This window comes from Cnephaeus nilssonii (assembly GCF_951640355.1).
Source record: "Cnephaeus nilssonii genome assembly, chromosome: 2".
NCBI lineage: Eukaryota > Metazoa > Chordata > Mammalia > Chiroptera > Vespertilionidae > Cnephaeus > Cnephaeus nilssonii.
In genome coordinates, this window is record NC_137073.1 from 70,109,732 (window position 1) to 70,132,536 (window position 22,805).

Below are 22,805 nucleotides of genomic sequence, written 5' to 3' on the forward strand. Positions count from 1 at the left end.
AGGGAACATTATTTTTTCTTCCCCCATACAAGAAAGAATAGAAAAAAAATTGGGATTTAGAGTATAGAGAACTAAGGATTTTTCAGAAGAGCAAATCAATAGGGTTGGAAGTGGAGAAAGGTTAAGAGAAGCATTTCTTAAGGTAACAAAAAATAACATGCAGGTCAAACAAAACTTTTATGGGTCTTAATCTACGAGCCATGGGAAAAGAGAATAAAAAAAGAGGAGGGAAAGGACAAAGACAAATACTAGAACATGAAGAACCACAACCTCAAACTATGGCGGCTACTTGAGGATCGGAGAAAACAAACAGTTAAATAAAACCAGTTAATATATGTGAATATCAGTGAATGAAAGAAAATGGGAAGTCATATCAAAGGAAAGCTTCAATACTCAATACTAGATACAAAGTAAAAAGAGAAAAAGGGGAGAAAGTGGTCTGGTGTTATAAAAGCAATACCAATTTATTTCAAAAACCTTTTGAGTGCCTAACATGCAAGTCAATCAACTCTACATCATTATCCCTCTCTTTAAGGAATTTTTAATTTAGTGAAAGAGAAAGCCAGGCACACAATAGGCAATGCTTACTGTGTGCTTATTAATGCCAAATTCTTGACGAGATGATTTACTTTATGAACTCATTTAAGTGTCATAACACTGGAGAAGACTCTGAACTCTCCCCACAGAAAAATATAAATATGCACTATTTTTACATAAAATTCTAGGAAACCCATGAAACCAAAATTGAAAATACTCTTCTAGATGCAGGAGTGACAACAGTTTTTGAATAAAGGAATGACGCAGTCAGATTTTATTTTTAGTAAGTAAAGGATCTAAGATGATTTAGTAAGAAATGAGAATCCATAGCAGAGCTGCCAGAAAAGAGACTTTTGAAATAGTTAGCAATGTAAGATAGTACTTGAAATAGTTCATTGGCAGTAAAAACCAAAAGTAGGGGATTTATGTGCTTAACGACCATGTAGCTCAACTACTAACTTCCCACCTCTCACCACAGGTCAGATTTTGTTTGCTGTGTTACACTTAAAAAAACATTATACACATATGTTTAGCTTCATCTATTACCATTTGTGTTCCTCAATGAAAAACTTGAACTGGCAAATATTGTTCTTTATTCTTTGGAAGCTGAAGTACGTAAGTGCCCATGGTCTAAAATTAATTGTAATTCACAAATACAGTGTGATCTTGAACAACTTCAGCTTCCTAGTGCTCTTCACAGGTAGCTTGAAGCACAGCTTCACACAGAAGTATTTCCCTTAAATGTTCACATAGATCAAGACGATCTTCACATGAAAGCAAAAACAGTTATGAAATCTCAATACATTTACTACCTTAGAAGCCAAGCTTGAGGAGTTGCACTACCTAACTTCTGTAACTAAGCCAAGTTTGTTTAACTTGAATGGCAAGACTTGTAAGGTATAAATGGCTTGGTTTCTTATAGAAGAGGTTACTGTACACTTTTTACACATTTCTTACTCCCCTCTTTCCCATGATCATTAAATATCTCCAAGAAACAGGCCATCTTTATTCCTCTGCTGCACTCTCATTTTCCCATTAATAAAGCTCAGTAAAAACTTGATAAAATTGTATATTTGACCAACTCTTGACAATTAAGTAGATTGGAAAGTTAATTACGTATATATTTTTTAAACTGAATGTTGTAGCAAACAATATAATCACATAACAGAAATCTAATGTTTTAATCACCATGCTGCCCTAAATATAGAAGGATCTCATAGTGTGGCCAAAAACTAATAAATCAACTCCTTATTAGTTTCTTTCCCATTTTTCCTCTATCCACTTTCTGAGTTAATAAAGAATGTAAAAAATAACATTCTGAAAAGAACTCTGCAGTCTGAGAAAAATAAATAAGCTATACATCTGGAGCCAACGAGTTGTCATAATTTTCTGATTCATTTAATGGGGTAGAGGAATAAACTCAAATAATTCCAAAAACTATGCAAACTGACTACGTCAACGCGCCAGTTTAGGGTACGCGAATAAAAAAAAATGGGGAAAAATATAGCCTCAGCTACTGGGATTATTAAATTTAGAGGAAGCTAAATAATACTAATTAAAAGGGAAAGTTGGCATATGATTTGTCTTGCCCTTGGATCACTTCTCTAGAGGACATAATGGGCTACTGAACTCAGGAAAGGGCAGTCGCTCTCCAGTCCTTACCACGGAAAGTTGCCCCAGATCCCAAAGGGCCAAACCTTTCAGCCCCAGATGCAACCTACTGACAGTTGACAAAAAGCTGGGGGTTGGGAGAGAGAAGAGGCCAGGGTTAAGAGACAGGATCAAACAGCCTACTCAACACAACCCTCCAGGTTCAAGGGTCCTCCTCACCCAAAACCATTACAGCGCATTTCAAAGACGCTTTGCAATCCCAAGAACCCCCAGGTGCAAAGGGAGCAACGGATGAGGGGGCCCAGCAGGGGCACGCCTCGCCGATCCGGCCAGCGAACCCGGGCGTCCCGGAGTCAACAAACGGATGGCCCAGTAGCTTACACATTCAAGGGGATCCTAGTCGGGAAATACCCACGCACTGCGGAGTTCTAGACGGGGAAAAAAAAGAGGGAACTAAACACCATTAACATTTAAAAAATTTAAAAGGGGCGGGGGGAGACAAGCAAGAAACAGGGCAAGACTACAATTCCTGTTACTTAAAGAGGCAAGCCCTGGCTTCCGAAACCTACCTCTCAGTGACTCGACTTCCGGTCTCCTCCAAAAGGCCCGCTCCCCCAGGCTGACGTCCCGCAGCCAATGAGAGTGTCATCTACTTCCGCAGGGGGGCGTGGCGTCGTTAACTCCCGCCTTCTTCCGGTGGAGAGAAGCCTATCCTGCCGTCTGCGTCGCGCGGCTCAGGAGGCGGGACCCTGAGAGGCCCAACCGGAACGCCGGAAGGAGCGAGACCGGCAGGCAGCGAGCACGCCTTTTCCGCCCTGGGCCCGGAAGGGTGATGTGGCTGGGGCTCCGCCGGCCTCACTATGGTAAGGACGGGGGCTGTGGGGTCGCGGTTGAGCTTTCTGGAGGGGCTGTTGCCCCGAACCAGGGCTCGAGGGTTGGGAGGCGGCCCGGGGCGCGCGGGCCGGGGATCCTCGTCACCCACCTAGTTCTCCCGGGGTTCGGAGGATGCACGGGCCCGGGAGCCATGTGGCTCCTGCACGCCCAACCCGGGAGCACAGGGGCTGACCACCCGAGTATGACCCCGGGGTCGGGAGCCCCTCCCTTTCTCAGAGGCCGCTTTCTTGATCTCTTTCGAAGAAATGTGCTGGCTTGGTTCTTGGAGGTCTTTGACCCTTGGAGACATTAGTTTGCTCTCCTTTCCCTGTGCTCCTGATCCAGATTTTTTATTTTTTAATTGTTGTCCAACTTCACAACCCTAATTTTTATCTGTTGAATTAGTGACCTTCAGGTCCCTCCTACTTGAATCTCTAAACCTTAAGGATGCTACTTTACACACTATAGGTTTTAATGATTGGAGGTTTCTGCAAAGATGGGTTTTCTTCCGGTAGCTTAATGTACTTGGAGTTGGTGTCTGGCCTCAGGCCTTCCTCTCCTTCCATCACGTTGTTAAGGTTGTATGTTATTTTGTGTTACTGCAGATTCGCCTGATAGTTTGGGCCTCTTAGAAAAGTTTGAAATAAGTCACAAAATTTGCAAAAGAAATGCTTACATTTACAGCCTGAAAAAAGGAAGTAAAGCCAGCATGGACAGAGGACAGATTCAGTATCATTAGTAATAGGACGAGCACCCAAGCTCTGTCTGAGTGAGGCATTTTACCTGTTATGATGAAATGCCCAAAACCTCTACTTCATGCCCTCATGGTGAATTTATGAAGTCCATGTGCCAACTGTTGCAGTTATGAGCATATTTTTGGGGAAAGGATGCCTGCCTTTTATTATAGAGTCAAAAGCAACCACAATGCCCAATGCTTTTCCACAATAGTTGCTAAGCTTGTATTCCCAGAAGTTCCCAAGCAGAAAACCTTTAGACATTTAATGGAAAACGTATTACTTGTTACAGCTTTATGCTAGCTACTTTAATTATAGCTAGGACATAAGTCATAGTCTTTTCCCTGAAGAAGTTCACCACTCACTTATAGAGGAGATGGCAGTTTGTCCCAACTTACTCCTTCCTTGGACAAGGATACTGTCCAGCTTCTTTCTCCACCTACCAAATGATAAGGTGGATGGATACACTTGTTCTGAAAGTGTCATTACTGAGCTGTCATTTAACTTAGATTTGGTTCCTTCAATTTAAAAAGAGTAGAGAGACTGTTACTCTTAATTCTTGTATATCTTCCAAGAAGTTTATAAGCATTGTCTTATTTCAAGCTTAAAATCATTGTCATATTTCAAGCCCACAACAAATTCTGAGTAGATGAAGGAAGTCAGGGACAGGGAGACTGATGTGCTTGGGGTTGCACAACCTAGTAGAACTTAAATTTATTTTAATGTCTAGATGCCAGAAATCTTCATTTGTTGTTAATAGAAACAACCTAATAGAGGATGAAATGTCTCAGTTATTTGTCACTAATATGTAATATTCCAATCAGACATGGGTGGATAATAGAAACAACTGCCAGGTGATTAATTTTTCATTTCTGCTCTGTTCCTATGAGCTTTGGGTGTCAGCATTGAGTTTGCACCTAAACTTGGCATATTTATGAAGTTACCCAGTGATAATGACTTAAATCTGAGTTACCATTTTTTAATGAATTCTTTTTTAAATGCTTTTCAAGGCCATAAAATGTTTAACAACAGTAATAATTTACAACTATCAGAGCATTAAACAGTGATAAGTAGACCACTTAAGAATTAATATTTTTTAGAACTTTAGAATACTTTGTTCTCCCTAAATTTTTATATCTTTCAAGATTCACTTCAAGTTTCATCTGTTCCTAAAAAGCCTTCCCTATCCTTCTATTTTTGTCTGCTTTAGGTATCCATTTGGGCATCCAGAGTCCTCGTATATATCTCCAGTATCCCACTAGCATAACACTTATCGCACGAAAAGCAGCAAAAAAGGTGTTGCCTATATTTCTCCCCTCTTTTGGCAGAGTTCTTGAAGTAGAAACTAGACCTTTCAATCTTGACATCACAGTGTCAATTAAAGTTAGTACACCAAATGAATGAGGGTTTGGAATACAGTGACATGTGAGACATGCTCAGTGTATTCAAGGACTTCACAATCCAATGGAAAAGTCTATTGAATAAGTAAATTCCATGTGGTATCTGCTAATATTTAGAAAGACAGTCTTGTAGTGGAAAGACTGAGCCAGATGGTCAAAATCATTACCAATTCCCATTCTTTTCTTGGTTAACCTAAGGAAGCTTATCTTCATTTCATTTATTTGTTGATGTATTAGGTGACTTACAGATATTCTCATTTAATGCTCACAAACTCTACAGAGTGGGAGCTTTTGCCCACATTTTATATTTAAACTGAGTATAAGAGAAAGGGTGTGAAATGTTCTCCCTCATCTTATAGCAGAGAGAATGTTAGCACAAAAGTTCTGATGAAACACAAAAAGGAGTAATTCTGGCTGGAACTGCTGCAGAGAGGTAATGCTCTGACCTATATGTTCAAGAGTGATTAGGGATTACCTAAGGAATCATTAGCTGGAGCTGGACAGTGTTCTCTATCCTTTAGATAACAGATAAAGGAAGTGGCAGTTATGGAGCCAAAGGGCATCAGTTGGATAGTTGCTTGGAAACTGGCAGCAATAGAAGTTAAGTACTGAAATGATGAAAAATGAGACTAGAAAGATTGGGGCCAGATCTTGAAGAGGTTTTTGCCATACTAAGGACTTTATATTTTGATGATGTTTCATTGTTTATCTGGTAAAGACTTTGAGCAGGGAAAAAAATGGTGTGCATTTTAGAAAACCAACTGGTAATAATACAGAGGGTATATTTAAATAAAGGAAGATTAAAATTTGGGAGACCAGTTTAGAAACAAAAGCAGTGATCCAGGTAGTACATGATTGAATGCCTCAACTCTTGATAATAGTAGTTAGGTTAAAGGAAAGGGTAAATAAGAAACTAATTTTGAAGGTGTTGCCAGTGGCGAACAGAGTTGGGGTGCTTCTAATCTGGACTGTAGCTTTATGCGTAGCAATGAAAGTTATTAGTTTTAAGTGGAAAGTGTAAGTGGAGAAAGTCTCTCTATACTTTTGAAACAGATTCAGTGAGATCAAATGGCTATTTAGTCCAGCTTCCTCACTTTACAAAGGGAATTAAACTGATGTTTAGAGATGATGATTTACCCAAGGACAAATTTATACACTTGGATTATTTCATTAAATAATCCAAATGTTTACTAGCCACAGGTACTCGGAGAAGCTAATGTGTCCTTAGCATTGAAGCATGAAGCAATCCTGGGTTTCTGGGTTTCAAATTAAACTAAGATAGCTTGTATATTTGGTATGATATCAGTGCTACCTTACAGTAAGCAACAAAGCTTGACCTTAATGTTCTAACAATGCTAAAAGAAAATGTTAAATATTTCTATGTATTAGTGAAAATCTTTTCAGTCACCTGTAGTCAGTTATTTGAGGTATATGGAGTATTTGTGTATGTGTTTGCACATTCACATACAGGCTTACATTTATCCCTGTATTTCCATGCTTTCCATTTTCAGAGATAATAGTGGTACATATGAATTTACAAGTACAAACTAGTTGAAAAATGCTGACCTGACCTAGATTTGTAAATGATAAAGTGCTGACCCACTTTTCCAGTGCTGTATAATTTTGTAACACAATTAGGTCAGGAATGTCATCTGTGGGTTTCTTTCGACCCCCAGAGAGGGATAAATGACTTTAGTTTTGTGTAAAAGCAGTAGTTATTAAAGTAAGTAAAATTGCTACTATTTGGAGTTTTTTTAATTTAAATCTTTGGTGTTCAGTTCTTGATTAAAGTGAATTTTAGTTAAACTGGCAGAATTAAATAGATTAATAAAAATGTGTTTTCCACATAGGAAACAGTTAACATTTAAAGCTTCTAGACAGTGTTAAGCATAAAGAAGGCCCTTAATTAATAAAATGATTAAACAATTTATTTTAATAATCTTAAAAATAAAGAAATAAGCTACTTGTAGCCTAAGTGATCCAGGACTAATGAAAATACTATAGGCTTAGTTAAAGTCTTATGGTTAGCAACCAGTCATTGAGCACTGTCTGAGAAATCACTGTTTAGCATATTAATATGCATATTTCTGCTGCTTTTCTCATTGTTTCTTTATTTGAACCTTTAAACTGCTGGATCTTTTCCTCTGTTCCTAATGTTTTGAATGATTTCTTTTACTTAGAAGTATTTTTATTTATACATCTAAAAACAAAACTTTATATTGAATTCTTGTCCTTATATTCAAACTCAGTGACTAGTTTTAACACCTTGCTGATCTTTCAGTAGACGACTTGTGTGTAAGTGCAGACACGCGTTGTCTCATGACCAGTCAGCATTAACATTCAAGAATGATTCCAAAAATAAGAAATTATATCCGCATAGATAAAATGACCAAAACAGAATCTGAAATAGGTATTGCTGACTTCAGTATAGCGAATTTTAGAAAGATGTATCAACATTGCAAATAATTTCGTGTTTGGACATTAAGCTTTGCATTGACCAATCTCTGTCTGTTCATTGATAAATGATTTCATGCACTGTAGTGGTGGCCAAATGAAAATCTATATTATTTTCATTATTTCAAATGGACTGAAAAGTCATGATTTACTTTAAAGAGATTATACAAAGTAACTGTCTCATCAAGTTGATTTCCTTCTGGTTTAGATAAGTTAATTTAGTACAATAACACTTATTATTTGAAGTATTTTAGAAGCTCTGATTAGTTATGCATAGTGTGATAGGTCTGGAGTATGGAGGGATAATAAAAGGGACCTTTGGAGAAAAATAGTTGGAGATCTCCCATTATGATTTTTTTAGAAGCACAACTATGAGAGTAATGGTCAAAAGTCAAGGGTTACCATTTTGACTGTATTTGAGGTTTTTTTGTGATCCAGGTACCCAAGCAGCCCTGAGTCTAGGAAATGTTATTGGATCCCTCATAAAAAGGAAGCATTTGTAGGTGTGGTCAACAGAATGCCCCCACACACAAACAAAAGAAAACCTTGCAAATATGTTATCTTATTTGGCAAAAGGAACTTTGCATATTTGATTAAGAATTTTGGAATGGGATGAGTATCTTGAATTATGGGGCGAGGGAAGGGATGATTTAATCACAAGGATACTTGTAAGAAGGAGGCAGGAGGGACATGAGTCACACAAAAAGTGACTAGAAGTCGGGGTCACTAGCCAAGGAATACGTGCAGCCTCTAGAAGCTAGAAAAGGCAAGAAAATAGATTCTTCCCTAGAGCCTCCAGAAGGAACAAGTTTATATAACTCCTTAGTTCCAATGTGCATTATTTAGTGTTTAATTCATGTAGCTATTATTTATTAAGCTGGATAGCATGCCATTGTATAACCCCCTGCCATTGTCACAGGGTGTCCTCATGGAAGGCTAGGTAAACCTGAGATTGGAGAATTCTTTGAGGTTCTAGAATTTTCTGCCAGCCAGCTTGCCCACTTAATCATCCAGACCTCTTAGGTGAATCAGAAGAAGACACGTTGTCCCATATGCAAGCACCTTAAGACTGGCTGCCTGCTAGAACTTTCTCTGAATTCCAGTTTGTGATATAAAAAGATTTAAATATTGAAAGGAAATTACCTCAGGCCTTTATTTTTTACCCTACAGCCTATGCCCTTAACATAAACATAAGGATATTTGCTTCTTCCTTCTGGATTTTCCAAGTATCAGTGACAAGTAAATATAAATGCAAAGGAATATGTGGAGGTTTCTCTTAAGTAAACAATATTCAGCAGTCTGATCTACACTTTTTTGTAATAATGTGCATTGTTAATTTGGAATCTTAAGTATGCTCTTGCATTTGTTAAAATGATATTATTTGTGATTGTTTACAAGTTCCTGTTCATTCAGCATTTTTCAGTGACTACTGTGCACTATTTTTTTAAATAGTCACCGGGGTTGATAAAAATCCCAATAAAATAAAGGATACAATTGCAGTACAGTTTGATGGGCACTGTCATAGGCATCTATGTGTGTAACACGTCAAAGATCCTGACTGCTTGGTGTGGAGAGGGGACAGGAAAGATTTCACAGAGGAGATACCTCTTGAGTTGAGACCAGTTTCAGTCAGTTCATCAGGCAGGCAAAACTAGATGGAAATGTGCGAAAATGCAGAATACCTTGAAAAAGATGTCATGATTTAAAAGATCTGAAAAAAATTAAACACAGTAAATGAATTTTACTTCCTTTACCACCTTATCATCTTTCCCTCTATTTTGTGATCAGATATGCTTTATTTTTTCTTAGCTTCTTCCCTTTTCTTTACTAACACTTCCCTTTTTAAAATCCCAATTAATTTTCTACAGAACAGGAACATCTGTTTCCTTTAACCCTGAGACTAAAATTTTATATCAGTGGCCAACAGATGCTAAGCATTAAGAGGACTGCTTAGGTAGGCTAAGCAATGGTACATTGATGTCTAGAAGTTGAAACACTCTTTAAACCAATCTGAGTACATCTCAAAGACTTTACCACCTAAGATTATTTGTTTAAATTTGAGGTTTTATAAACCCCAGGAACAAAGTTGTATGTATTATATATTGCGTACTTGTAAATGATTTTCATTTGTAAATGGTTTAACATACAAATGTATGACACACCCCACTTCTTTAATAATAGTCATGTTTCTAAGTGCCTCAAAATCTTTTATTATGAAAAATTCAAACATACAAAGGTAGAAAGAAGAGCCCAATGAAACCTCATGTACTCAGCATTTCATCAACCCTACACCTTCCACCACACACACTGGATTTACTTAGAAACCAATCCCAGACAGCATATCATTTAAGCATGTTTCTTTAACAAGACATTCAGGGAAGGAAAAAATATACATTGCAAAATCATGAATTTAGGTACTCCATTAAGGAAGATGATAAAGCTCCTTTGCAAATTTATTTTCCAGCCACTTTACTACATAAATCCTTTGCTTAATACAATAAATCTGCACATTATTCCCTGAACATGCAAATTTCTGATTCTGTGGAATGCTTTACATAGTTTGGTCTCTTCTGGAGCCTGCTCTCTGTTCTTTGCCCATCTGATTATGCTCTTTCAAGGCTTGATTCAGTTCCTGCTTTCTCCTTGAGGCTTTTCCTGACTTTCCTTTATGAAAACAGCACTTTTTTTGTCAGCGTGGCTCAGTAGTCACATATGCTACAGCGAATTGCTATTTAGTTTTGAAAACATATGTCCTAACTATTATAACTGCTGTATACCTCAGTTAAAATGTATAAAATAAGGGTATTAATAACATATATATGAGGATAAATAAGATAATCTAAAATAAGCACTCAGTGAAGATCAATTGTTGTAAAGTCCTGGAGGAAAAGAATCATGCTATGTACTTTTTAATCCCATATCTAGCCTTATATCCCAGAGTAGATACTAAATATATGTTTAGTTATGTTGGCTGGAAGGAAATATATTTCATGAAGTTATTATCAAATAGTATATTTATCAAAATACTGATATATATGTTCAATATACATGTTCAAAATATGACCTTTGGAAGGTAAGCATTGTGAGATACTTATTGTTTTCTATTTAAAATTGATCCTGAGTTCATCCATTAACTCTGTTTAAGTTATAAAATGTATATCACTTGTCTTCACCGATGCAAAATTAAAATCCAATTGAATTAAAACCAAGGCATATTTAAATTTACTCTTGCTTTATCTATGAAAAAATTATTTCCATATAAAAATAACTGTTAAAATAATACAAAAGATTTTTATCTTTTTCAGACCGTAACACTTAGAAAATTTGAGAAATCCAAAAAAGTTGAGAAGTAGGTTAAAAACCTTGCAGAGATAATCACTGCATTATACTTTAGAATAAAGCTTTCCATAGCTAAAGATATGATTGTGAAATCGTGCATGCTGCTTTTCCTACCACTTAGCATTGTATGGAAGCATTTTTTGCCCTTAAGGATATTGGTAAATAACATGTATCGTTTTTTTAAAATGTTTTGAATAGTTTATAAATATTCTAAAAATGAATAAAAAGTTAAAAGTATATGACAATTTTTGACAGGGCTAGTTCCTTTTTTTAGAATTCTGGCCTTTTTATCCCCATGTGAACTTCAAAGTCAATTATCTCTATTTCAAAAATAACTTGTTAATATTAAGTTCACTTTAAATTTACAGATTAATTTTACGATGTTGCCTTCTAGTATAAGAACCAGGTATAGCACTTCATTCTACTTCTGTGTTCTTCGTTATGTTTTATGGTTTTGTCAATTTTGTTCTTTGATGCCAATCTTGCACATTTCATATTAAGCTTATTCCTAGATATTTTGCTATTGTACATGAAATCTTTTTTTTTCTTTTATATCTTTTAACTGGTTGATGATATAATCATGAAGCCTATTGATTTAAATATTTTAATTATGTACCCAGCCACCTTATATGTAATTCCTTTATGGTCTGTAATTGTTTTTCACTAGATTCTTTTGGGCTTATTATATATACAGTAGCATTTGTGCACTTTTTATTTATTCAGCCATCCCTTATTTGGTTCCTAATGTGTGTTAGGTGCTAGAGATTGAGTCTGATAAGACAATGTCTACTCTTCAGGGTCCGTCCAGTATTATAATGAATGTATGTCAGTTTGCTATGGGAACAGAAAGGAGAATTCTATATGAAATAGGAGAGGGGAAGCAGATGAGTTCAAGATTTCCTGGAAAAGATAATGCTTGAGCTTAATTTTGAATAGAGCGAGTCTACCTTTCTTTTACTATGACTGGAAACTTAAGATTTCCTGTGTTATTTTTATTGGATAACTTTTAAACATTCAGCAGTGAATGATCAAGTGCTTTTCTTTCACCAAAAGCAAATAACATAGTATGAATCGGTGCGTAATTGCTTAAATTTAAATTATCCTTATCCTAAAAGAATTTCAGAATTGAAAGAAACTTTAGCCAACATTTAGTCTATCTCCCCACTCTCTACTCAGTTTTACAAATGTGAAACAGAGACTTAGAGTCTAGCGATTCAGTTGAGGTCATGTAGCCAGCTACTTACTGGTAGAGCTTGGAGACTCTTTGTCCTACATGTAGTCTGGGCCTCCAGAACATCTGTATTAATTACATATTGATTCAGCTTTGATGAGCTATTTTGGATTTGTGACCTTTTTTTTTGTAGTGTTTTTAAAGTTGTTGAATTTAGAATTTTTGTTACATATTCTCCATTCCTTAGCCCAAAGACTAAAGAAGAAAGTACACTCTCGGAATACCTTATTATTTTGGTTTTAATGTTCTCATATGTTTTTCTGTTTGGCTTTTTTAAGAAAAAATATGATTCTTTATATGGACTTGTCAGGCATATTTTGCCTATGCAGTTTTTCTTTTAATATTAATTTTTCTTTTTCTCTTTTTAGTCTGCCATTTTCAATTTTCAGAGTCTGTTGACTGTAATCTTGCTGCTTATATGTACCTGTGCTTATATCCGATCCTTGGCACCCAGCCTCCTGGACAGAAATAAAACTGGGTATGTTACTAATGATGTCTAATCACCCAAATTAATTCTTATAGATATTGAATGTAAATTACTCTAAACGTCATTAAACAATTTAATTTCTATATGTAGCTTAGTTTTGTAATAACTTTTTACCTTATTTTCTTCCTCTGTTTTAAAAATCAAACTATATTCACAGAATCTTATTAAATAAAAAGATAAATATCAGAAGTGACCTGAAATTTATTAGAATGAAAAATATGTATATTTAAAAAGATGCAACAGATTTTTTTCTGGGATTAAGTATATAGAATAATTAGTAAAATTGGTTATCACATTTTGAAAGTATTAAAGTTTGTAAGCATACTTTCTATAAAAATAATAATATAGACATTCTCCAGTCTAAGACTGCTCTAATCACATGTACTCCCTGTCTATATCATAAAATAAACATCTTTGAAGAAATTTATTTACTTAAACATTCTTGGACATGTCACATTCCTGTTAATTATTAGATTCATTATCACATAGGAATAATTATCTCCAGCACCTTTTTTTGTTTTTTAACAGGAAGATAAGACAAAGGCCAAATTAGGATCCTGCAAGGTCAAATACTTCTCTTCCACTAATAAAAACTTCTACAAAAGGCTAGGTGGTAGATATTCAACCATGAGAGTAATAATTTCTGCTCTCTTTCCTTCAATCTATTCTATCTTTGGAGTCATAACTAACAATCCAAACATCCCATTCTCTAAATTATTTGTGTTTTTTTTTAACCCTTCCTTTTTATTTACTAGGGTTGTTTGAACATTTGTAAAGAAAAAAAATAGAGCTCTAACCAGTTTGAATATTGAAAATCATTAGTCCTGTTCTAATAAATTGATAATCTGTCTTTGTTGGCCTGAGGGATTTTATTTAATTTACTGAAGTTGAAAACAGATGCTATTTGTCCATCAGTTTTTATGACCATGCCCCACTTCCTTTGTAGACATTGTCTTTTTGTTATTCCTTTTTTTCTAAACTATTGCACTTCGTCTTCAGCACTCAATTTAATACTTTGTCCATTTGTTGAAATTGCTTAATTGTATTTGTTTCTTTCTTGCTTGTGAAGTCTTTTTACCCAACCAGTTTTATTTCCTCCTTCCCTTCCTCTGTTATCCCAACTATTAACTTATAGTTAAAGCATATAGTACAAACCAGTAAACATTCTCATTGATCCATTGTTTGGATTTCTAATATAATGCTAACTTCTATCTAATAAGATACTTTTAAGTGTTCGTTTCATTTAAGAATAATCACATAGTAGTAGAATAGAATATGTTGATGCTATTATGAAGAAAGTAGATTGCATGTGGAAATATGTCTGCTCCTCATTCCTTTGGGAGCAGGAATACCTCCATAACATGCTACATGAAAGGAGTTCTCAGGGCTGCCAACCTTACAGGAGAGGTTGAGCAGTAGTATATTTCTCCTACATAAAAGACCTAAGAAAAAACATACCTATTTTTACATTTTAAAGTTTATGTTGATAGTCAACTCTTTGAAAGCTTTTTTAAAAAAAAAATTGTTTCTATATAAATATTAAGTCCCATTTTATTTTGATTTGTTTATAAGAAATATTTTCTGCAGAAAAAAATTATACACCATTGTCTTTTTTAGTTGCAATACATATCTTTACAGTGAGTATTCCATGCTTAAGTTGAGGGTCTAGGTCGATTGCATATAGCTAGTTCTTGATGACTTCATTGCTGGAAATAACAATAACAGAAATAAAAAACAGCAGAAAAAGCTTGCTATTTTGTCTTGTTTCCTATTTTCATAGACCTGATAGCTTTATCAGAAGGTATACTTATGGGCTCATAGCCATAGAAACTAAGCAGCATAATTGTATGGGTTTTTACCATCTATTAAATTCCTGTGTTTTAATGAATAGCATTTGGAATAATACAGAAATATGTCTAAGAAGGAAATATGTCTAATAAAGGCCAAAGTGGCAGTGGTACATCTCTCAGTGGCCAAGTTGGGAATTTTTATTTTATTTGAATAGCTTTAATATGTCAACTGTGCTGTACAAATTTCTGATGATACTTAATAGAATATTATATCTGATCATATGGTTTCAGACTATGTTCTGTGAGACTTTAAGCTTCCCATGGAGGAGCTCCAGGTATGCTGCCTGAGTCCCACAAGCAGAGTAGCTTTAAATCAATAGTGTATATTATAATCAATAGGTTTTTAGAATCAGGGAACCATGGCATTACAGATCACTAACCAATTGTCTTCCATTTTTTATGAAATACAACCTGATTTTAAGTGATACCTGGAGTTATTGTCACATGTGCCTTTAGCAGCCTCTGTATTATTGAACACAGCACATGGTCACTGTTCTAAAGACTTGCTATGTAAAAACTTAATCCTTTTAACAACCCTATTGAGTGCTGAATGCTATTAAAGAGATAAATGGCTCAACTTAATCACAGTTAAGCAACCAGTTAAGTAGGATTAAATGTAGGCACAATCTGGCCCTTTTATTATCCGTCATTACTTTCATTCAAGAGTATATATAGTTTTTGTCCTTTTATTGTTATAGTAAAATTGTTTCACCTGTCAGAATGTCCATCCTTCAAAATAACTTTTATTTTTACCCATTCCATTTAATCTGAAGTAAGAGACTTTGCTTTGAGGTCAGGAAGCTATTATACTTCAGAGGAGGAAGAACCTATTTAGAACTTAATTGAACCAGTATTTTCTTTCAGTCTTAATCATTCTAATATAATGAATGATTCATTAGCCAGACATCTCTTTGGGCAAAAAGAGTGTAATATAAATTTCCCTGGAATTTAAGTATCATGAAGTGCCCGGCTAGCTCAGTCGGTAGAGCATGAGACTCTTAAGTATCATGATTTTGTTACACTGATCCTAACTTACTATAATAAGTAATTTTAATTTATCTTAACTTGTAACCATGCACAGCACCATTAATTATTCTGTCAGACCAACAAAATAGTTATCTACAGTGTTTTTATTTTTTCTGATATCTCTATTCATTGAATGTCTTTGATTGTTGTTTTTTTTTGCATTGGTACTTTTTATATGTCAAATAAGTAATATATACATACATATAATATGTATTTAATCATAATATATTCATTTGTAGAATTGAAATGGACATCTTCATTTTCATTCTCTTTATTTCCAGAAAGTGTTTTAAATGCCATATTTAATTAACTCATATACTGTGTCCCTAAAGTGGGATTTTCTACTCACATTGAAAAAATAGGCACATATTTTTGTATTCTTCTTTGTTGAATGTTATAGTTTTATAGATGCTATCTCTGGAGCTCATGGTTGTAAATTATTTAATTATAGAGCTGCATTTTAAAAGACAAAATAGTAAGCCCTTGTGCAAATTTTTGCCACTTTTGCATTAATGTACCATAGGTTTAATCTAGGACACCACATGCATTCCAGTTAGTAAGTTTATATACATTAATAGTGGTTAAGTTATTGTATTCTACTTCCCTACATAAGTGACTTAATATCAACAAATTTCAGTTTGGAATCAAAGCATCAGAAGTTAAAATACTAGTATAATGAATTCTCTCTGTAATACTGAGAAAATGATTTATCTTTCCCAGTAATCAGTAGCTACTTTTTTCTTTTTTCTTCAATGCAGACTGTTGGGTATATTTTGGAAGTGTGCCAGAATTGGTAAGTGTCTCCATATAATCTTCCTTTCTTCAGCAGTAAATTGTTGGCCAGTTTACTTATATACTATTCACACAAATCAAATGTCAGTTTTTAAAGTGCAGGGTTCCTAATTTTCTGCAATTTTGTAAAAGTTTGTGGAGTTATCTGAATTCTTTTCCTTATGTTTTTTTCTCCCCTCATGAATATGAGAAAAGTCTCTCTTAAAATTCAGGTATAAATACTGTGCATTCCTGGTTTTGAGAAGATTTTAGACAAATATGTATAGTTTTATGCACATATGCCTATAGTAGAAAGCATGTTGTTCTGTATAATGTGTACCATTTTGATAACTGAGGATGACTTTCCCATCAATAAAAGGCTTGCTGAGCAACTACCTAAACATAATCATTTTATTGCCCTATGCTAAGTCATAGAATATTATTTGTTGCTTTTAGAAAACATTAACTTTTTTCTGTTAAACCCACATGGGCATAGCTGAGCTTTATTATGATTGACTAAATTTAACATAAATGTAGTTATCTTTTAACTTTTCATAAGATTAGTAGCATCTTAAGTGTATTTATATTTAGATGATAATATACTCTTGTATTATTCAGCTATCTGTGTAACATTTAGCACATTGTCCAGCATCACATAGTAGACTCTCAAATGATTGGTAATGAATGAATTAAAATGTATTGTATTGCTGTAATTCACCAGTAATTTTGCATAATAGATTATACCCGTTTTAACATGGCTTGTTCCAAAAACAACTACTTCGGGGCATTGGTACTTATACCACCTCGACTGAAAAAATGACTATTTCTTGTCCTCTTTAAAATTATATGATTCCCTCAACAAAATGATTTTTATACTCTCTTCTAACATTGAATTTATACAATACTACTTTTTTCATAAGGCCGTCAGGCTTTCGTAATGAAGAAAATAGCCAATCTGACAACTGCCTGAATTCCCTAAACCAGTGGTCGGCAAACCACGGCTCGCGAGCCACATGCGGTTCTTTGGCCCCTTGAGTGTGCCTCTTCCACAAAATACCACGTGCGGGCGCGCACGTACAGTGCGATTGAAACTTCGTGGCCCATGTGCAGAAGTCGGTTTTCGGCCTGGGTGAGTCTATTTTGAAAAGTGGCGTTAGAACACTCAAGGGGCCAAAGAGCCACATGTGGCTCGCGAGCCGCGGTTTGCCGACCACTGCCCTAAACTAATTCCTTTAAATAATATGGAAAATGTAAGAATCATCTCCTTTATATAAGCTGTGCTCCCTTTAAAGTACTATGTTTTATTTTGATTGTCACTTTTCAGAGATGTGAAAGTTTTAGAAGATGGTCCATAATTGGAAACAAAATTAAACACTGAAAAACATAAACTGAATTCTTAAAATATTTACAATTTTTTTAAAGAAGACCTGAAAATTGATGTAATGTATCTAAAGATAATTATAGATATAACCTATTCTCAGTAAGGGCTAAAAATTAATTGTAGGAGTTTCAAAAATTTTTAAAGCATCTTCCAAGATCCATATGATGTTAACATTGAAATAATTTTGAAAGAGCAACTTTCCTCCCTTGAACTTTTAATGATAGGCAAAACCTATTCACAGTGGAAGTTATAAGTATAATACTAAATTATCTAGAGTCCTTTAAAAAAAAAAATCTGTTATAACGAGATTATACATTTCCTTGGCCTTTTAGGTTTCTTCCTGTAGAAAATGTTAGTAAAAGCACAAAGAGCTTCACAGAGAAGTACCTCTTTCAAAGCCCGCATTCTAATATGTTGACTATTGAAACAGACATTTTAAATTTTAAGTTCTCTGAATTTAAAATTCAGAGAATTCGTTGTGCTTTTAACATTTTACACTGTTCGTCAGTGTTCTTTGTTGGGCTTTATTCTCTCTTAAACAGTGATAGACATGAGAATCTGTTTTTGGTAAGAAATATTGACCTCAGATTGATAAAGCACAGACATAGCCTAGATAAGTGGTTGTCAATCAGGGAACATTTGACAATGTCTGGAGATGTTTCAGATTGTCACAACTAGAGTGGGGTTACATATACTGGGTATAGGTCAGGAATTTGCTAACCATCGTATGATGCATAGGACAGCCCCTGTCAACAGAACTAGCCCAAAATGTCAATAGTGCTGAAGTCGAGAATACCCAACCTAGATTTACAGAGCTTTGTAGTACAGACTTATCTGGCATTCAGTCGTGCTCAACAGCTGCAAGCCCTGAAATAGTAGAAGAAATATTAAGCACTTCAAAAATAACCAAAAGAGAGAGATAAAGAGAGACAATAGCACCATCAATGGCTAATGCTGATAGCTAATGGTAAATGTAAATATATATAAACCAAACTGTTTGCTTCAGAGCCAAATCACCCAGAAGAAGAAATAATATTGTCAAGGAACAGAGTGGTAAGAGTATTTCAAGTAAACTTCAAAGAGAGAACATAATGGAGGAGCAAGACAGTTTGAGAAAATAGAGAGAATGTCACTGTATTAAAGTAATTCTGAATATTCATTGGTAAAAATAAATAAAGTATGGAGTTAGGAGGCTGAGCTTTCATCTCAGTATTATCATTAAGTTTCTAGTTTAGAAATAAAATATTAAGGTATTTTAAATTCATTTTATGTAATAAAGTATAGAAGTACAGCTTCATTCATTAGTCAACCCAGGTAACTCCTTTGCTCACAATTATTACTTGAAAATATAGCTAAAAATTTAGGACATTCAGTTTGTAGCTTAATGCTTTCCTGTAGTCTCATCTATTTTTATATCTATAAACTGCCTTTTCTTTTTTGATTGCTCATTTATTTTTATTTTCCTCTCAATTACATGGCTCTCATAGGTTAAAGAGTTCAGTTAAAGTATTACTTCTTGCCAATTCTATAAATGCATTAGCTTTTCATTTTGGCAAAGAAACTTAAAAAATGTTGATGCTGATATGCTGCTTTCTCAAACACATGCTCCTCTTATCTTGACACAGAATATATCCACAAGGAAAGGATGCAATTTTAATGGGAAAAGACCCAGCCAAATGATCTTATGTTACACATCACATTACAGCAACTGTTTCACATTCACGTATACAGAACCAAGACCAGACAAGAAGTAACATTCTTACCCAAGTTCAACCAAAGATATTTAACTCTACCACATGGCAATCTCTTTTAAGAAAATTAAAAACAGGAAAATGAAACCCATATGTAAATTATAGCATTCTAAGTTGGAGAATGAGGAAGAGAACTTCCTCAAAAATTAATTTCCAGCAGATGGAAAATTTAGGACAATATTAATTTCTCTTTTGGGTGTTTAATAAGACTATTGGACAATGAGAGTTTCTAGCCCCAAGAAGGGTAACAGGCTTACTTAAGGAATCTACCTGAAATTTATGTTGGAATGAGTTTGTGTGGTTTTTAATTTTGTTTAATAACAAGGTGTTTGGTTTTTTTACCACCAAAGAAATCAGCATTGCTTAAAAATGATAACCCAAGGAGATTTTTAGTTTTAAAATATTTTTTTTTTTCTAGTTGAGGTAGTGGTATTGTGAAAACACTGTTCTCTCACTTTCTAGATTTTCCTTTAGCTGGAAGCAGTCCATTAAATGTCTATGGATAGAAAAACACTTTCAGAAAAACACCAAATGTTTATTTTATTTGTTTGATGTGTGTAATATCTTTTATGAATATTGGCATTGAGCAGACACAAAGATGTACACTCACTAACAATAAGACTATGTGAGCTCAATTGAGGATTTAAGTTAGATAAGTGTGGTCAAATTTGATGTTTTTCTGAGGTTGTTAACTGACCTTGCTAAATGAAATAAGGATCCTAGTTACTAGAAAAGTGCTGGTTTTAAACATCATAGAAAAACACAAGTGAGCGATGTATAAATCATACCTACTAGAGGGTCCCGGTACAAACCCAGGATCATTTCGAGAAGTAGCACATCACTCTTTCTTATGTGTCCTCAAGGCAGCACATAAATTCCTGGTGCTTTGTGAAATTGTACAGCCTTGCAATTGCTAAAGAAACAGGAAAGAATAAGATGAATTTAAGTTAACTCACGATCACAAATCTCTGTTCGCAACACCATTTCACAAGCCAACTCCAGGTCTATTTCATGCAAAGGAAAGTCACCCTAGTATAAACAGTCCTTAAACACATGTAAAAATCAACTCATACTGAAGTGGTTGTTTTAAGTTCTAAAGTTCTGACCCGGAGTAATCATAACTATAAAAAAAATATAAAAAGTTGGATGTGAAAATCATCTCAGAAATTGTTATTTCGAATAGGTTTTTTTTATTAAGCATCTTATTTTATGCCCATTCTTAAAATTATTTTTATTGATCACCCTCTGTTCATTTTCCTCCACAAATGCTTCTTTTTCCTTTTAAAAGTGTCACTAATTGCTACCAGTGAGGAAGAAATATAGCTGAAATTAGTATGTTGAATTTTTTTTTTTATGGAAGTTTCCCTTTCTGCAGAAAAAATTAAGCAATATTTATTTGGCCTTAATTGAGAAGAAATCATTTCTCTTGGATCTCTATCCTATATTCTGTGTTGTATTTTTTTAATATCTGGGTTTACTCAGTGGCACAGGAATGGTGCATTGAGGATTTTCTAAACAAGTGAAAAGGAGGTGCTCTTAGAAATAAATTGATATAGTTTAGTGCATTCTGTATTGTACTTTTTTCTAATGTTTTTATTGATTTTAAAGAGGTGGGGGGAGAGAGAGTGAGATAGAGAAACATCAATTGGCTGCTTCCTGCATGGCCCCCACCAGGGATCGAGCTGCAACCTCAGGCATGTTCCCTGACTGGGAATTGAACTGGTGACCTCCTGGTTCATGGGTTGATGCTCAACCACTGAGTCATACCGGCTGGACTATACTTGCTTTAATATTACATCTAGTTCTTGTTTTCCCCACCCCACCCTCAAAATATATGGACTTCATAACAACTTTATCTTGATTCTTATCTACTCTTCTCCAATAGTAAGTAATAACCGAATCATATCTGTTAGCTACTCAATCAACGTGAATATCTCCCTTGTTTCCAACAGGTGAACGGAAGAGTCCTTATGTTGCTGTATGCTGTATAGTGATGGCCTTCAGCATCCTATTCATGCAGTAGCTTGGAAAAATACCTGAATTTAATTGCCATCAGATTTCAATATAAAAATGGGACTGACCTGCAGAAAATAATGCAAAGAATGTATAAGTTTGTTTCAACATTGAATGAGATAAATTCCCAGCTGCTGTTCTCTATTTTGTATTGGACCAATGTTCTATATAATTAAGTTGTAATCATTTAATACTCAAAGAGTTTGTAGCAATCAATCTCAGTACTGTCACTACAATATTACATTCTGCAATTGTCATTTCGTTGTGTCCAATACCAGTTTTTAGTGAGGTATCTCTAAGGCACATAGTAGAAAAATTTGGTAAATTATTCAAGTTCCTTTCACTGTGACTTGGAAGTGACATATCTTTATAGAATGAGACCGTATATTGAACTAGCTTTTTTATTGGGGGAAAAAAGGGTTCAATTTGTGTTGCTAAGGGTTGCATTCATACTTAATAATACTTGCTTTACCTCTGGCCACACCATTTTGAGCATTAACCAGAGTACCTCTACTCTTAACGAACTCCGTAGTTTATAGCAGGTTTTAAAACTATTTAAAATAAGCCTATGCAGTTCTAAGGAGAAAGATAAATGAGATGTGACTTGAGTAGTATTGAGAAAGTGTTCATATTTAACATATTTGGATTTAGAATAGCTGATTGGTGTAGTCGCTTCTGCAGCCTCTCTGGTTAAGTATGGATAAATGTCTTAAGTATAAATTTGACCAGCTGTCATTCTCTAAGTAAAACTACATTTTTAGAATAAAAATAATAAAATAGAACAATTACAAAATGATAATCCTGTATTGTGTAGAGTCAGGTCTCCACTTACTTTAATTACCCTAAAATGCAAACTGTATTTTTGTTGTTTTTTAATACAGCACTTTGAATCAGATTTATGTTTGTCTGTCAACTTGAACTGGAATCTCTTATGTAACTTAATAGGTGATGATTAATAGTTTTCAAATCTACTGATCCGTGGACCATCTTAGCTAGAAATTGCCCATTATATATAGTATTAATTAGTTATTGTTCTCAGCTAATCCCTATAAAGGTGTAAAAAGGAAAAAAAAATTTAAAGAAAAGAATTATTTTAAAATGAGTCTGCTAGTAGCTCTTTATACAGAAAGAAGATATAGATCTGAAAGCCACCTCTTCTTAAAAATTAAACTACTTGGAAAGAATTCTAGGAAACATCTAAGAAAAGCTGGGTATATGTTGCCAGCTTTTTCTTTTTCTTCTTTTTTCAAAAGATAAAAGCTGCTTGTAAGCTGACAATATATTTATTTTATATTTTTGGCCTATCTAAAGCTGGTTTAAAGTGTTATATTTTGCTTTAGATAGAGA

At 34.6% G+C, this 22,805-nt stretch overlaps 2 protein-coding genes across 2 annotated transcripts in view; one reads left to right on the plus strand and one right to left on the minus strand.

Annotated features, from left to right (window-relative positions):
* Window positions 1-2,796, minus strand: part of XRCC4 (X-ray repair cross complementing 4) — a 201,554-nt gene extending 198,758 nt beyond the window's left edge. The window contains exon 1 of the mRNA XM_079795368.1: window positions 2,718-2,796. The gene's annotated coding sequence lies outside the window, so the exon portion shown is untranslated. The remainder of the gene's footprint in view (window positions 1-2,717) is intronic.
* A 134-nt stretch (window positions 2,797-2,930) lies between these two features.
* Window positions 2,931-22,353, plus strand: TMEM167A (transmembrane protein 167A). Its single transcript, XM_079795395.1, has 4 exons — window positions 2,931-3,011; window positions 12,548-12,657; window positions 16,301-16,335; window positions 21,398-22,353. Exons 1-4 carry the CDS (start codon window positions 3,009-3,011, stop codon window positions 21,466-21,468), a joined length of 219 nt encoding a protein of 72 aa, XP_079651521.1. The 5' UTR covers window positions 2,931-3,008; the 3' UTR covers window positions 21,469-22,353.
* Window positions 22,354-22,805: the final 452 nt, after the last annotated feature.

Excerpts from the sequence above, each read along its gene's own strand:
- TMEM167A (XM_079795395.1), top strand. Across the intron at positions 12,658-16,300 it reads CTGGACAGAAATAAAACTGG|ACTGTTGGGTATATTTTGGA; the intron begins GTATGTTACTAA and ends TCTTCAATGCAG. Across the intron at positions 16,336-21,397 it reads TTGGAAGTGTGCCAGAATTG|GTGAACGGAAGAGTCCTTAT; the intron begins GTAAGTGTCTCC and ends TGTTTCCAACAG.